The sequence below is a fragment of the Daphnia pulicaria genome, chromosome 7, assembly GCF_021234035.1.
Source record: "Daphnia pulicaria isolate SC F1-1A chromosome 7, SC_F0-13Bv2, whole genome shotgun sequence".
NCBI classification, from domain to species: domain Eukaryota; kingdom Metazoa; phylum Arthropoda; class Branchiopoda; order Diplostraca; family Daphniidae; genus Daphnia; species Daphnia pulicaria.
Window position 1 is genome coordinate 13,516,506 of NC_060919.1, and position 16,354 is coordinate 13,532,859.

General features: G+C 39.6%; 2 protein-coding genes and 1 long non-coding RNA gene across 5 annotated transcripts; 2 read left to right on the top strand and 1 right to left on the bottom strand.

Moving 5' to 3' along the window:
* Positions 1-5,449: 5,449 nt before the first annotated feature.
* On the top strand, positions 5,450-10,997 carry LOC124350570 (RUN and FYVE domain-containing protein 2-like). Of its 2 annotated transcripts, none has more exons than XM_046801338.1 (12): positions 5,450-5,761; positions 6,981-7,159; positions 7,230-7,339; positions 7,410-7,617; positions 7,679-7,842; positions 7,906-8,051; positions 8,112-8,416; positions 9,455-9,552; positions 9,630-9,846; positions 9,910-10,031; positions 10,101-10,203; positions 10,261-10,997. In XM_046801338.1, the coding sequence occupies exons 1-12, from the start codon at positions 5,641-5,643 to the stop codon at positions 10,399-10,401; spliced, it is 1,914 nt and encodes a 637-aa protein (XP_046657294.1). In that variant the 5' UTR covers positions 5,450-5,640; the 3' UTR covers positions 10,402-10,997. The 2 variants fall into 2 exon arrangements, with proteins under 2 accessions (XP_046657294.1, XP_046657293.1); XM_046801337.1 differs by lacking the exon at positions 5,450-5,761 and adding an exon at positions 6,408-6,667.
* Positions 10,998-11,011: 14 nt separating this feature from the next.
* LOC124350683 (titin-like) lies at positions 11,012-15,708 on the bottom strand. 2 transcript variants are annotated; one of them, XM_046801484.1, is made up of 6 exons: positions 15,510-15,708; positions 14,021-14,151; positions 13,587-13,960; positions 11,714-11,800; positions 11,391-11,633; positions 11,012-11,331 (listed from the first exon to the last, which is right to left on the bottom strand). In XM_046801484.1, exons 1-6 carry the CDS (start codon positions 15,608-15,610, stop codon positions 11,128-11,130), a joined length of 1,140 nt encoding a protein of 379 aa, XP_046657440.1. In that variant the 5' UTR covers positions 15,611-15,708; the 3' UTR covers positions 11,012-11,127. The 2 variants fall into 2 exon arrangements, with proteins under 2 accessions (XP_046657440.1, XP_046657441.1); XM_046801485.1 differs by lacking the exon at positions 15,510-15,708 and adding an exon at positions 14,876-15,016.
* Positions 12,256-13,381, top strand: LOC124350893. The gene is made up of 3 exons (XR_006921248.1): positions 12,256-12,367; positions 12,461-12,727; positions 12,804-13,381. It is a non-coding gene; the product is annotated as an uncharacterized LOC124350893 (long non-coding RNA).
* Positions 15,709-16,354: the final 646 nt, after the last annotated feature.

Genomic DNA, 16,354 nt, shown 5'->3' on the forward strand with positions numbered 1-16,354 from the left:
AGTTTTTGGCCAATTTTTCTACCTAGAAATTACCTAGTAATAGTAATACCTAGTTTTTAAAAATTATTACCTAGATAATTACCTAGGTAATTTCGATTTTTATGCAGCGTTGTCAAAATAATGGCAACGATGTTTTTTATTCATTTTTATGTCACCCACTTGATATTTTTCGCTCCCAACCTCATGGTTTTTCGCGCCTACAGGCACAGTCCCTCACCACGTCTTATGAGTCATGACTCTCATCTCTCACACTCTCATGTTTTAAGATTTTTCGCCATTTTTGTCTGAATCTGAAAGAGTGAAGTTGAAAATTGTTGATCATATATCTTGCTGTTCGGTTTGGCTTACGACTCGAGTGCTTCTGCACAATAGAGTTTACTCAGTTGAAATATCCAATCTCCTTCTGTCATTATTTAAGTAGATTCATCTATTTTTTCTTCGAACAAATTTTAGACTAACTCTCTTGCTTGTTCTTTTCAAAATCTGATTCAAAATCGAAGTCTATGATCATTTTTTATTTCGTATGAGTACTGCATTTTACATTTCATATTTTGGGAAATTAAAATTTTTTGAAGAACCTAGTTTAAAAGTTGTACCTAGTTAGAATTTTAAAACTAGGTACCTAAATTACTAGGTAATTACCTAGTTAAAAATTTTACCTAGTTATTTTTAGTACTTTTTCTATTACTTAGTACCTAGTTTTTTTTTCAATTACCGTACCTAGTTTTAGCGAAAACTAGGTAAAATAACCTAGTATTACCTAGTATTCTAAAAAAACTAGGTATTTTACCTAGTATTACCTAGTAACAAAAAAAAACTAGGTTGCCACCACTAGGTGCCAGAGAAAAGATGTGTCGTGCGTCATTAATAACGTGATTGCGCCGAAATGATTGCCCCTCCCCCGTATTTTTTTCATCCCCTTACTTTCTTCTCTTTCCTTTGAGGGTTCTTCTCTCTTCCAAATAGTTACATCAGGCTAGTACGTAGTTTCTTCGTCCATAAACTTCCCATTGCAATGCATCAGTCTTGGCCTCCAACTATTTAGACGAGTCGCAGTTGCTGAGAAGGGCAGAGAGTTTCTCACAGTTGTCACAATATTCCTATTACTCGCTTGCAACTTGATTTAACTAATTAATGCAGTCTTATGGAGATGCTGGGGGAAAACATCTGCTTTTGACTGGACTAATACGTATTTGATACGGGTTACTTGATTAGCTATACTGTCGCTCGCCAAACTTTGGTGGAACAGCAATCAAATAAGAAAACTAATTGCAGTTAAATTTGACGAAAGGTGTCGAGTATACCATCATTGATTGCATTGGACAATTAAAAACGGTCCTGCGCAAAACTATTTTTCAATTAGACTATAGGTTCTAGTATGTGCAACACCCACCCCTGGCCATCACCTTAGCCAGCCAATTATATTGATCGTGCGCGATAGGCTACTAAGTTGATAATAACGAGCTCAGTTTCACATTGAATTCGGCTCGTTAAAATGAAACGACTGCACATCTTTGTTAAAATGAAAGACCTAAATCCTTTGAGTGTGGGAGGACGAGCGGAGGAGTAGCTCCCACACTCCCGCACACTCCCACCATACTTATAGCCAGGGTATAAATTGAAAAGCTTATGACATGAATCAATTTGATTGCGGTAATCGCATTTAGGCTATTTAGCCGCGATACATTTACAGCCACCCGCTTTTGTGTGTATTATATAGCATATTATGCAATGGTAATAACACTGACGGTTAGAAAGAATTAAATCGTTTTGAAATGTTATACTCTAGTTACTAAAAACTGAACTCCGGCACGTTACTTATTACTTATAGAATATTCAAAATTGTACTGTGTACCTATGTGCTGGTGTGTGTTAATTGAACAAACGAAAAAAAGAGTAGGCCTACTTCTAAAGTGACCTATATGCACAATTAAGCGCAACTATAACCTTCATGAGGAGAAACTTTGAATCATTGGTCGACCATTTACATCTTTCAATTCACATTAAAGACGCATGGAATTTTCTATTCCCTTCTAGGATTCCTTTATACGGGGAAAAAATTACAAAGCAAAGAAAATTATAATGAAAGTATAGAACAAATTATCTAGAAAATCCTATGTTTCTTTTCTACTTCTGTAAATAATAGCATAACTTTTTTAATGGTCAAAACAATTGTGACTTTTGCTAAAACGTCAGTCCTCTTAAGGGCTTTGGCCTTGACTATGACATACAATCATCAGCCAACAACAAAGAGCTGCAGTTGAAATGCAATAAGAATCAAACACTAATTGCCATGTATTCATCGACGTTTCCAGGGCAACCAACTTCATTGAAACACGAGTTGGAAAATAGAGAAAACAACGACAGAATTCAATGGTCTCTGACTTAGAAACGGAAAATACTTCACAATATGGTCGTAAACAACCGGGGAAAAAATCTATAGGTCTCGAAGAATAAGCAAAGGTTTTACATCACTTCGAAAAATGATGGGCAAATAGCCAAATACTACCGCCAAGTTGCTGAATTATTGTAATATCCAAGGGTAGAGCCAAACTTGCACATTTTATTTTAAGACAAAAACAACAATATTAAACGCCCTAGCGCAAGTTAAGTTAAGACAACTATCAAGCTATCTTAGGCGAACGGCTCAGAAGGGAGACGCTCACGGGAGAAAAAAACTACCAAGCTGTTAATACGAGTGAAAGCAAGAAAGAAAAACGACCTAATATAAAAGTTACTGCCAGATAGTGAAAAAGCCTAATAGGAAAAGGCGTTCGACCCACAGTGAAAACCAAAAGTTGTCGAGTCGACACGGTCCTTTGTCTCCTTTTTATTCCCAAGCGATTCTGCACCAATTAGTTGAGAGTAACACGTAGTAGATACACACAAGAGTCTTTTTTTTTTCGTTCACTGTATAAGATCCTGCCCAGCTTATTCAACAGTTTCCAATTGACACTCGAGTATTTGTTTGTTTGTTCTGCAATTGGCGGTAGCGACGGCAATGCAGAAAACGGAATACATTTCAAAAGCCTTTCTTTTTTATGTTTAACTACTGGAGGCTATAGCAATCTGCTCCGAGTAAATGCTAATATTAGTTTTCCTTTCAAAATCACATAACTTTTTTTTTCCTTTTGGCCGGTTTCTCATCGGCTCACACACTCGGCGAGGAAAACACTTTGGCTGAAATATCGATTGATGAGATCGTAGATGGGCCAACACTTTGAGCGCGTCGAGGAGCAAAGTTCAGCCGTTTAGGAAAAACGGGACGATCCAACAAGTTTCGAGAATCAAACTTTCCAATAATCCTATTTCTAATCATATGCACCAGTGAAGAGTCCCTTTAGCAATTGAGTTGGAGCAATGGACCGACGAATTCGCAAATAAAAACCAAGTTTCCAAATCCTATTTCGCTATTCTACTCTTTGTGTTGGATAGCGTTCAGCTGAGCAAATGTCGACGACAGGCGGCCGTCTTTCACTATTATTTATACGGCGCTCAAACTTATACTTTTGGCCTGTCGCGCTTCACTTGTACAATAAGTTCATCCCAACTTTGGGCTAGAGAATTCGTTTCTAGCGTTTTTCTTCTCTTATTCAGAGAAGAGTTGGTTAACGGTCGAAATTCAAATGGAAATCATTTCATCGGAAACATCAGCAACACTTTGTCGGTTTGCAGCGCTGCTGCTGTGCAAGTACAATGCCATGCCAATAACAGTTTCCTCGCACAAAACCTTACATAAATCGGAAATGTTTCTTATGCAACAGGGACAAAGAACAGCGCAGGGTTCGTTGGTCACATAACAAAGTTTCCACAGTATTCGTAACAAACCCTCCCGTATTTTCATTTATTTTTTAACTCGGTTACTATTTGTGGGTTACGTAAAGTCAAGGCATTGTGTGTGGCCATGAATTGACAGCATGTAGAAAACCTTTTATTATAATGATGCTCGGCAACTGTCTTTTTAGTAGGCTTTCAGCAGCACTTTCATATCTCTCTGAAGCCGAGCCGATTGTTGATTCACTCGATAACTCGTTTATTCTTATAAAATGTATCAGCAGTCAATGGGAAATGCCGCATTCATTCACCGCACTCGAGGGTGGCGCTGTTATACCTTGAGTGTTGCCCCAAAAATATATGCCAATGCGCGTGTGCTCGGCTGTTTGTCGAAGCATTTGCCGGATTTGATTTGATGTTTGCCTTGCTGTTGGATTGCGAAAAACTATTTTTCTTATACCGAACCATTCAATAATTGTATAGACTAAAAGAATAAGCTATTCAAAATAAAAAAGAACTTTACAAATAGTATAAAGCCTATAAAGGTATTCTACCTAACATGCAGCAGATTTCTGTTGCGTTGCAGAGAACGCGTATTGTGCGAAGGATATTGACTATGTGGTGAACCACGCAGGATAGGATATGAGTTATTTTAAGAATGGAACTCTCCAGCAGCGACATTCAAAAGGTAATTCAGAGTACGACAAAAGAGGCTTATCGTCAAATATAATATATGTCGTCAAAGCCCGAACGTGAAACTTCAAAACATGCTAATAATTTTAGTTTTAGAATAAACGTACCGGAAGAGCCGGAAGAAAGTGAAATTGCCAGGCGAATGCTCGGTTGTAAAGTTTAGAGAGCACCTCATACAAGCCCACTCTCGGGTGCGATTTTCCCGTCACATAAACCCATTTGATGTCTATGCGTTGGCTTGGAAAATGGTCCCGACGCGAGCCCATCATTTTCTATACACTTTCAAATCAGGTTATACCAAAATTTGAATGGCAATAAAAGGCAAATGAGGTGAAACCTACTATACAGGAAATACTGCGCCACGTGTCGGGATTCGGGAAGCATTCATAAATTTCCCATTCACCATTGGCTTTCTATCTGGAAATTGGCAAACGACATTTCAAAAGTCTAACCTAAAAAAGAACCCGGGTGTACCACCGTACCCTTACATGACCCACCAACCCTACCTTGCTGGGGTACGTAGCCTACGCAATAACCGCTTTCTGGGTGGCGTGCAAATAATTAAAAAAAAAAAAAAGACAAACTTTTGATTATAAAAAACCCCGAGAGGCAAAGAAACCCCGTGCACTTCCATTAATGTAGGAACGTCGGATGATGAACGGCAGAATTGTTGGAACTTCCGCAAATATTGATTTTCCTTTTGTTCGTTTCAGATTGAGGCATAACCAATTTTTGCGTAACTTGTTTAATTTCCAAGAATAACTATTTAACTAAGTCTGTCATGTTTTTAAAAAGTCGTTGGATAACATAAAGCGACTTGCCGTATTCAAAATAAAGAATTGAACAAATTTAATAAATAAAATTAATTAAAAGATTGTATTAAAAATAAAATAAATTGAAATAAAAAATAAAAAAATAACGCCCATTTCATACAAGCAAAAGGATTTGCTTCCTGGTAGTGGCCGCTAGTCGACAGTTGTTTTTCAGTTTAGTAAACAACAGGTTGTCTTGCTGTTTAGTATTCGCGATTGAAGGGATTCAAGACTTATTGGCTTGAGTCGATTAGTTCAGTCGAGTTGCTAGCCAGCCTTCAGACTTTTGTGTGTATTGGACAATTGAATAACTGTCATTTCATTGTGATTTAACATTAGTTTGGCCAACAAGTGGTGAAAAATGAACAGCCCTCTGCAAAGTCCAACTGACGAGCAGAAAGGCATCAGATGGCCTGTTTTTCTCGTCGTATCTTCCACTGATGGATCGTCCCTTCCAAGTGCCTACAAGAAGCCATTTTCTAGTGAGTTGATTGATTTTATCCATTGCATTTTTAACTTGCTTTGCCAATCGAGATATTGTGCGTATTGAAGCAAGTCTTGTCATCCATTTGTTTTGTTTATGTCTATTTTTACGAGAATTCTCCATTTCCTGATTGAAATGCAAGCTTGGCCATCTATCATTGGAAGATTAGACTACGAATAGAATCTAATCTTACCGCTAGGTGTCGCAATTGGATTTCAACAATGAACGATTTGTTTTGTTTTCAAAATAACAATTAAGACACATTTAAAATTAGAAGAACAAATTCTCAGATATAAAAGTTAATAAATATAATGTGCACAAGGAAATCTTTGCGGAGTATTATGTAATCCTTTTAGTTGTACCGTCAAGTGCTTGTTTTTATAATGTTGCTTTGTTTTCAAATTTTCGTTTGCCGCGCTACGGTATAACATTTTACTAAAGAAAATATGTTCAACTCGAAATAATACCAAATATCACGACCCAACAATTAATAGGTGCTGTAATTTCAATCTGAAAAATGACAATGAGAAGAGCGTACAACAATCATGCGCAAAGGGGAAATTGATGGTTTTATTGATCGGGTGGTGGGGTGGGGCGGTCGTTCGGAGTGTCTACTGAAAGCGTTTCATAGTTGCACATTTCCACTTTTTGTTGGCCTCGTTTGAGCTGAGTCGAATGTGTCATCGGGAAACCAGATCAGGGAGAAGCCAACGAGCTTTTTCTATGATCTCAATGGATTCTTTCCCCTGTCGAATCAAGTCTGAAATGTCGAGCATCAACGACACGATTTACCTGTGCAATTTCCGCGTCTCGGTCGACGGCGACTGGCTCTGCCTCAAAGAATTGCACGAGTTGCAGTCTTGCGAGTATCCTTCACGCCCTGCGTTTCTCAGAGAAGAATACGGTTGGTTTGTCGTCTGATTTAGTTGTTTCATTTGACGATTTCTTTCAATTGTGTTTTTGTTGTTCGTTAATGGGGAAATCCGGGAAGCCATTTGACAACTACCCGCCACACGCCGTAATTCCAATCGTCAAGTGTTTAACAACTAAATTGAGTGCGCAAAAAGTTTTAACATGGATTGGAGAAAAGTCGATTTTACTTTTAAGAAATAAATGTAGAATTATAATTACTTAAATTCTGATGATTTTATTTTCTCAAGTTTTAGTTTTAAGCAAAGTAATAAAAACTAAAACTAAAATTTTATTTCTATTTACAGAACGCGACCCAGCTCAAGTAGAGAGAACCAACCTGGTCAACTTGTGTAAACTCATCGTCAAAGAGTTGATTGATTCGTCGGTCCAGTATGGGCGCATGCTGGACTCGGATTTCGTCCCCTTGCAACACTTTTTTATCGTTTTAGAACATGCTCTCCGTCATGGTCTCCGACCTAAAAAGGTACACAACGATTAGAACTGTACCGTTTTTACAAACTTTTGGTTATTATTATCATATTTTTATGTCACAGGGACTTCTTGGACCCAAAAAAGAGTTATGGGACCTTTTACAAACTGTCGAAAAGTCAGCCAATGAAGCCTGTGACATTACAGCAAGTGTAAGGGACTTGCCAACAGTGAGGTAGGTTATACTAGTTTTCTCTTTTTCCCAATGGGGATGTTACTTATATAGAAATTCAATTCTTTTTTAGAACAAGTTTAGGTCGAGCTAGAGCGTGGATCCGCCTTGCTTTGATGCAGAAAAAGCTTGCCGACTATTTGAAAATTTTGATTGATCAAAGGGATAGTGTACTCCATGAATACTATGAACCTGGGGCTCTTTTACTGTGCGATGAAGCCGTCATTGTCCTGGGTCTCCTCCTGGGTCTCAATGTCGTCGATTGCAATTTATGCTTAAAGGTAAACAGTTGAAATTAATGCCGATTTTGTTCAACAATAAAAACTTTGATTTCGCACTCAGGAAGAAGACCTTGATAGTCAACAAGGAGTAATTGACTTTTCGCTGTACTTGAGGACAGGTGGCAACAACTCTATGAATCCCACTACTGACACAGTAGACTCCTCCAGCATGACAGCTGTGTTGGACCAGAAAAATTACGTGGAAGAGCTCAATAGACATTTGTCGTAAGGATAATAATTCCAAATAAAGTTTACTCATTATTAGTAAAACGTTTGTTTTTCCCATAGGGCAACCATCACTAATTTGCAGACGCGATTGGATGGGACGACGACGAGTAATACGCTCATGAAAGAAGAACTTGCACTGACCAAGCAAGCTCTGACTAAAGCCCAAGAAGAAAATACGCTCCTCAAGGAATATGTGCGGAAAGAAAGTATGCGTTGAAAACTTAACGGTTAAAGAATAGAGAAATGACATTTTATTAATTTAAAAGGAAGTAATTCCGGTTGTCAAGAAATGGAGCCGGTCAATTCCAATTCAACCAACAATCGCTCCAGCACCTACATGGCGGCAGAGGACGCCATTGCCGAGGTGAAACTCCAGTTGGCTGAAGAGAAGAACCACCGACTGGATTTGGAAAAGGAACTGGAACTGCAGATGAATATGCGAGCGGAAACGGAAGTGGCTCTCAAGTTGCTGGAGAAAGACATCCACGAAAAACAGGACACCATTATCTCGCTCCGCAAACAATTGGAGGACATCAAAGTCATCAACTTGGAAATGTTTCGTAAACTCCAGGTGAGTCTTTCTTAAGGGTTCCTATGTATTACGCTTGGGTCACATTAGGTGGTTTCCCTTCAAAGTCTTCCACCGCATAGTTTATTATATCGGTACTAAACATGGCTTCTTTCGCCGTCATGTCGTTGCTTAATTGCTCCTTTTCCGTTTTTAACTTTTTCAAGCAGTTTTGAATTAAATTCTTCGTCGTTTTTCCTCGGTATTAGCAACATTGTGACGTAATCGTGTGAATGATAAGGAATACTTGTAAGGAACAACCCAATAGCTTATGGTGCCTACTTTTATGAGAAGAGGCATTTTAGTTCTTGCAGTTTTAAGGCTTGCTTAAAGTGTTAGGATCGACCAATGTCGGATGAAACTAACGCTTCGTCACTAATGCTGGTCAAGGAATGCGAGCTAGAACTTCGAGATAAAGGGGAGATGGTCGGTCGTCTGCAGACTAAAGCCGCCCATATTTCTCACATACTGACCAACCTGGAGCAGTGTCCTAATCCGAGCTCACCGCCGCCACCACCGACGCATAATGTCACCAACACAACAACAACAGATCGTTGATGTTGACGCAACGATGCCACTGACTTTCGGCATCACTTTTATTCTTCTCTATTTTCTTTGATATCTGTAACAACTGTATAACTTCCTTTTCATTGATCTGACCTACTTAACATCCTCCTCCCCCTCATGCCCGTGGATCATTTGCAGCATATCAATCGTGTAGCAAATCACAGGTGTTTTGCATGGCCCGGTTGAAAGCGTGTACACTTTTTTAGCTAAAAATAACATTGCAGCGTGTAATAATATTCCGGGCGACCGATTTTTTCAAATGAATCTGATGGTTTTTAGAGTATCGTGTTAGGATGATGCAATCCATTTCGGCTTTGTACAAATCTCAGCGTCTCTTGCTGTGTTGTTTGAATACATGTGTTTTGAAGAAGCCATCGCAGTCGTCATCCCTTTTGCGTTTCTATATGATCCTGTTGTATTTTTGGTTTCTCTCTCTCTTTGGTTGATTTTTGATTTTTCTCCGTTTGACATTAGGATCAAGAAAAAACTGCCAATATCAAGAACGAGTTTATCGCCAAATTAGAAGCAGAAAACGGTGAAAATAAGAAAAATCTACGCATTGCCCAAGAACAGTAATACGCATTTGAATCTATTCAATTCTTAATTATCTCTTTTTAGAGCAGCGTCATTCATCTTTGTCCTCTTACAGAGTCGAGGAGATGAAGTTGACAGCCAAAAGAACAGAAGACAATACTCGTCGTTCAATGAAAGAGAACATGGAATTGCAGTCGCAATGTCGAACATTAGAAGAGGATCTGCGCCTTGAAAAAGAATGGCGATCTTCACTCCAGGATTCCGTCGTGTCCGATCGCACGACTATGGCAGAATTAAAACAGAAACTCGAGGAAACTCAGGAAATCCGAATCGTAATTCACTGAAATTATTATTTTTTAATTGTCACATTTCATTAAATGTTTTGTGTTATGTAGGATTACGCTGATTTGGAAGGGAAACATCAACGGCTGTTGAAACTCTGCACTGATCAAGAAAAAGCTCTCGAAGAAGTTGGCGTTCGGTTGCGCGATACCAAATTGGAGGCGGATAATCTAAAGTGATTTAAATTTCGAAATTGTTTGTCATCAAATATCTGACTGAGGTTATATTTACCTTTACCTAATAGAGAAGCGACAGTTTGGGTTTCTAGAGATGCCCAATGGGCTCCTGATGAACTGGTGACCCACTGTGGACTGTGCGAGAAGGAATTTAATCTAGCTCGTCGCAAAGTAAGTACCCTAAACCATTTTGTTTCTTTCACAACCAATTGATTGCTCGTATTGTAGCACCACTGTCGTTCGTGTGGGGAAATTTTCTGCGCAGCTTGCTCTGACCAACAGGCACAATTGGCGTCTTCGGCCAAACCTGTCCGCGTTTGCGACACCTGCCACACTCGTCTACTCCAACGCTATTCCGCCGCCTCTTAAGTGTGAACCCATTTTGATACTTTTTGTCAAATGCTTGCTCTCATTGGATTTCGGGTGAGCAAGCCATTTATTTTATCATTCCTTCCATTCGATAAATTCTATTTCCTGAAATTGTCTTCAAATCTTTAAAAAATAGTGTGCCTCCCATATTCTCGGGTGAAATTCTGTTTTATATTTTCAGCGGTTATATGCGGTTATATATTTTCAGATTTTGTGGGTGTATTGAAAGTCGTTAAAGATTTGCATGAAATTCAAAATACATAAAAAATAGGCTTGAATTGAATTGGTTAATGAAGGTGAATGGACCAAGGCCTGTATGGGAGAAAAGCAAATTGGAGAATCGCTTTAGTTTTTATTAGTAGGTTTTGAGAAAGGGAAAAACCTGGAAAATAATTTTTTTTTAGGAACATTTTTATTTCTTTATTAATTCTTTATTAATTTGTTTTGTTTTTTTGTCTTTTTGTTGGTTTTGCGGTGTATCACAAAGCGCACGGTTCATGCGATAAAAAGTCGTTCCGGATTGAACAATTCTGAGCGTACAACAGTATAGAAAGCACTCGGGTTGTTGCTGGGCTTCACGGAAAAAACTGATCTAATAAGTCAAAATTAAAAAAAACGCATCCCCTTTTTCTTCCATTTTCGTCAAGAAGAATGTTTTAACTGGATAGGACGGCAAAGTGTTAGATAATGATTAAAATAATTCTTTGGTTTTTCCCCCCAGTTAATTTACATAGGTGTTGCATTCTCTCCTTCCTCTAATCCAAAATGTTGTGTTCCGGGTGGCGCACGGTAAGTTGGAAAGTTGGCGGGCAACTGGTTTTGCGAGAAAAAGTCCCGGTAATTCTTTGGTTGACGGCGGACTGCGCCAGGGGATCGCGTAGGTAACTGTTGCACGTCTGTAGTGCTGGTTAAGCCTTTAGGAGGCCACACCTGTGTGAAAATGGCAGGTAAAAATAGTTGTCCTAAATTTTTTAAATTAACGCTATTACCATATCTCCCAACATGCGAACGGGAGTAGTGCCCCGCCTGAAGAAAGACTCTGTTCTGACGGTAGGAGCTTCTTTGAGGAAAGAACCGGCCGATTTCTTTACTGCGGCCGGCCGAAGCAAGAGTCCCGATGGCGGAGCTGGCTTGGCAATCAACATTCTTTCTCCGACCAATTCGTTGGAGGCGAAAGGTTCTGGCATTCTGCGTGATGACATTCTGATTGATTTTTCTTCGTGGCTTGGCTCCTAACAACAAATTCAAGGTATGATAATTGAAAAATTTCGAGCCGTATAGCTAATAACACGCTTCAACGAGCGTTGATTACCCGTTCAGGTTGAGTAGCGCTGTGCTGCTGATGAGGGGTGTCAGAATACCGTTCGAATTCACTTCCGCCCGACGTGACAAATGGATCCTTTTGTGAGACAAAAAAGAAAAGGGTAATACCATAATGTAGAATTCAGAGTGAACACCTTTTAATTCAAGGCTTTATTTGTTTTAGTTTAGAGCTCTGAAACAATTCCCCTTCACATCGGTCGGCAACCACGTAACCAAGTCTCTGTGAGTTGTCGACCTTGGAAAGAATAGAACGTCCCCAATGAAATTATCCAATTAATTGTTCGCACCATCTAACGAAAAAGACGAAACTGTTGTGTTGATTCAATCACTATTTAGTCGGACAACAGCTGGCGGAATGGCGACGAGGGAAAAGGAAAGTGATGTGTGCCTTGGCCGCTGCGTTCCAATGGACTGTTGTTGGACCAAGGGGCCGGGGCCCAACCGATTTGGCGTCTGTGCTGCTCTTTGCTTTGCGGCCGCTTTAGAGTCGATGCGAAGACCCTTCGCGTATCCGGAGCAACGCCGAATCTACTTTTGGATGTTGTACTTTTGGATCGTCGTCTACGACTACTTTTTTTGTCCTAGTTTCCCAATTCACCACGCAACTCTCCCCACAGCTTCATTTCGGCAGGGAGTTTTTCAGGTTAGTTTGAATTATCAACCGTAAATATATATACAAATAACTTGCAGCCCTGATAGAGTCAAGTGTTAACGCTAGCCAATTTTTTGGGGGTAGAATAATCGGATCGTTGACTGGCCTTATCTTATCTTGACTGACAAAGAAATAGAAGGCTAATTTCTGATGAAATCCAGTTGATGATTGAATGGCGACTCCACCAAGTCCCATCATCGGCGAACGCCGCCCACTCTGACATTTTTAGGTGGTGACCTGTATTCGCGAAGCTGACTCACTTGGGCCGTTGTATTCTTGGGATATAGTAGTTTACATGGCCACTTTGGCCAGGGGAACTGATACCGTGAAGCTATGGACTGCCATGTGAAAGTAACGAAAAGTTCTTTTTTACGTTTTTCTTGATAAACGCTTGACAGTTGATACAATAATTCACCATTTTTTGCAGGAAAAGACCTATCTCTAAATGACAACTGGGGGATTGCAGCTGCGAAACGTGGAAATCCAGGGGGAAAAAGAATCGGAAATAATTTCCCCTCTGAGATTAACTTCTAGACCGACTGGATTTATCTATTGTATGTACAATAACGAATGTGTAACCAGCGCTGGCTTCTACAGAAGATCAGGTAAGAAATAAATTCTGTCAACTTGTTTTTTTTACATTAAAACAACCAAACATGTAGCGCGGTATTTTGTAAATTAATATTCGTTGGTGTTAATCGATCAAAAGGTTGACAAAAAATTGAGGTTACGCTAATTTTCTTTGCATTGCTTTAAGCTCATTCATGTCACACCGTAAAACAATGCGATATCTTTGAAAGCCAAACAAAACAACAACTCCCCTAGTTGCCCCAGTCGATGTTGTATGTCAGTGACGCATCGCAGTGCGGTTATATGGGCCAGTCTCACGACTCGGGAATATTCTTTCAATTCTCGCTGCTGCTGCTGTAGTTGTCGAGCGCCTCCCGCTCCCGGCGTTTGCCAAGTGCCACCTCACTGAGCGCCACGCATTTTATAACGCTGATGTTTCAGTTACAAAAATAGACCGAAGCGACGATGGGCCATCACAATAATATACAGCCGGTCTATAAGCAAGATTAGAGATCCATCTGCCGACAGTTTCCCCTAAATTAGCTGCAGGAAATTGAAAAAACCAACCAACGAACTCTGTTGGTTGATATCAAGACTAGGGCGTGCGGGAATGCGGCTAAATGTGCCGAGTTTCGCTAACCTGGGCGTCCGAATAGGAACGAAGAATCGGTTTTCGATGAACTCGCGGCGGAGGCGGTGGCGGAACTTTAGGACTTTGCTGCTTTGTGACTGGCTGATTTAGCGGCAAGTCTTCCGGTCGATTTTGATACAGCTCGTACAGCTTCTGGGGGATTAAATCGTAGTCTTGTTGTTTTGGAGGAAAGAATAAATTTGGCTGTTGTTTCGTCGGTGGAGAAATGTAGGCTTCTTGATTTTGCGGCTGGAAAATTGTGTAAGGGTTGGGCTGCTGCTGCTGGATCGGAATTCCAATCGTTCCGTCGTCGTATCCGTACTTGCGTGTTTCCATCGTTTCGATTGGGTTGGCTGGCGGTGGCCAAGCGACACGTTTCCTTTCTATTATAGTATCAATCAAATATTAATTCCTAAATGACAAAAGCAGTTGACTTGATTGACCTGAAAATTCCGAAGTAACCGCTGAAATCTGTTGCCGGTGCATGTAACGTAGTTGCGGCTCTTCCTCGGAAAGCATCTTGTAAACTTCTGAATTTTTCAAGTTTGGTACCGACAACAATCTGAAATCAACCCTGAATAATCCGATTATTAAACTATTTGTTAGGTGGTGCTTTCATCTCTAGAATCGTACGTCACATTCTTTTGCAGATTCTATTTTTAAATGACCAGGCAGCCGTCAAAGCGGATTGAAACAAACTTGAAAGGTATAAAACCCGACGGAGATGTTATACCGTACGTATCTTTTTCATATCAATACATAACTTTAGGTCAAGATTATACATACAAAGCTACATCAATGTCCATAATAGTAAGTAGCCAACTCTGGCGAAACTTGTGCGAGCCTCCTTATAAAAATAGATGCGACTCTCACTACCGACGCCTCGTAACTACTAATGTTCCTTCCTTTTTATTAACTAGCAAGGAACTTTGGTTTATAATGGAAATCGACCATTCTATAGGTCTCTCTTGGCCTGACTCATTCTCTAGCAATGCCCTATCGTCTACGTATAGGCTCCCCAAATTTAGAATAGATAGCACGTGAACAACAGTTTATACAGCGCTCGCAAACACATTTTCAATTTCTTATTGTACTAAATTCTTCCTATTTTTTTAAATATTTTCCCGTCGGGGTTTAAAAATTTTTCGGTCGGTTTTAAGAACTAGAGAATTGCGTACAGTATTCGTTCGTAGTTGACAAGTTTTGATCACGTCAGTCACTACAAGAATGTTGAGAACGGTATGCATATTAAATTCTCGTGAACAACAAAACAAATTCAATTTCAGCCATTTACTCACGTTTGTACCTCAACTCCTGTAGGGACACTGTATTGTTCAATTCGATCCGGAATAAGAGAAACACCAAATGATAAACGAATTCAATCCAAAGAACCAGCAAGAAGTAAGTCAATGTTTTTGGTCGCCAGCTGCAAAGCAACTGTCGCCTATGGGTTTTTCTATTATGAATAACGCTGCTGGGCAACAGTAGGAGGTGACTTGGCCGTCTCTCAATAAATGCAAGAACTTACTAGTTGATTTGTTTCTACCGCCAAGTATAAAAAAGAGAATACGGGGGCAGAGAAAAGAATCCAAATCGTTCGATATTCCACATATAAAAAACAAATTCCATCATGACTCATTATATTTAATTTTATCATCACGTGAGCTTGCGCAACGTTATACGGTTGTATTAGCACTACCTGCAGATCTTAAATCACTTAAACAATGTAGCGGACATGCCAGTATGTAAATTTCACGTCTGTAGCATCGATTATAGAGACCTGCATATTGCACCACCTGTCTGTTGTTCCATCATGCAACATGTTTTGCCAAACAGCAATCTACACTAATGAGTTAACTTAAGTGTTTGAACAGAAATAGCATTAAGCATTTGTAATTGAACAATTGTTAGATGTCAATACTTCTAACTCACCCAACAGCCCCGTTGCCCAACGGACGGGTGTGGCGTTGTAGCGTTTCAACTACTTCTTCAGTCGAGGACAAATCTAGCGGAGAATAAGAGTTGATGTTCATATTCGAATTTTACAAAATTTCAGTATGAAAGGACAATGTTTTTGTCTGGCCAGTTGGCGTTGTAGCCAAGCAGCAGCATGACTGAAGCAGATACCTCCCAGAGAAAGAGAAATCTCTGGAGATACTACTCTAGCAAGCGTTGAAAGCTTAAAATAGTCTATATCGTAGCGATTGTTCCAGATTTCATCGCTAGGAGACGCAGTTTCAAGTAACAATTCAATCACATTTGATTTATCAAATTGTGTTAGGCCAGGGGTATGGAGAGACTCTTACTCTCTCCATGCCCATGGTTAGGCTGTTAAACCATCTATCACCGAATTGTTCAAATCTTCTTGGACTGTCATTGGTCCCCCAGAGTTGTATATTTGTTTACATTATGTTTCAAAATAAATATTTGAAAAGCATTGTTGAAGTTACTTACACCTTACTTACCTTACCTTACCTTACTTACACAACGACACCTTTGCTTCGATTAATTTATTTTGTCTAAGAAGTGATTTAAATTAGTAGTAGAGTAGCAGTAGCTTACATGAGAATGAAGAGAGGAATAGACACCACTAACACAGTAGATTAGTTAGATTGTTTCAATAAAATTAGATTGGTTTACAGGAGAAGGGAGTGAGGACGCAATTTTATTTTGAGTGTGGTTAGGGATTGAGCTATATTCAACCGTAGTGGTGTTGGTAATTTTAAGGGGATTCAGAAGGGGAGGGGAGTTTCAGTTATTCACCTGTGAAAATAAAG

Bases quoted from the DNA above. Each gene is read 5' to 3' on its own strand.
- LOC124350683 (XM_046801484.1), bottom strand. From the start codon at position 15,610: ATGAACATCAACTCTTATTCTCCGCTAGATTTGTCCTCGACTGAAGAA. The intron at 13,961-14,020 runs GTCAATCAAGTC...ATACTATAATAG, and splicing joins GGTTACTTCGGAATTTTCAG to AAAGGAAACGTGTCGCTTGG. The intron at 11,801-13,586 runs GTTAGCGAAACT...GTCTCACAAAAG, and splicing joins GTTCCTATTCGGACGCCCAG to GATCCATTTGTCACGTCGGG.
- LOC124350570 (XM_046801337.1), top strand. From the start codon at position 6,439: ATGTGTCATCGGGAAACCAGATCAGGGAGAAGCCAACGAGCTTTTTCT. The intron at 8,417-9,454 runs GTGAGTCTTTCT...GTTTGACATTAG, and splicing joins AAATGTTTCGTAAACTCCAG to GATCAAGAAAAAACTGCCAA. The intron at 10,032-10,100 runs GTGATTTAAATT...TTTACCTAATAG, and splicing joins TTGGAGGCGGATAATCTAAA to AGAAGCGACAGTTTGGGTTT.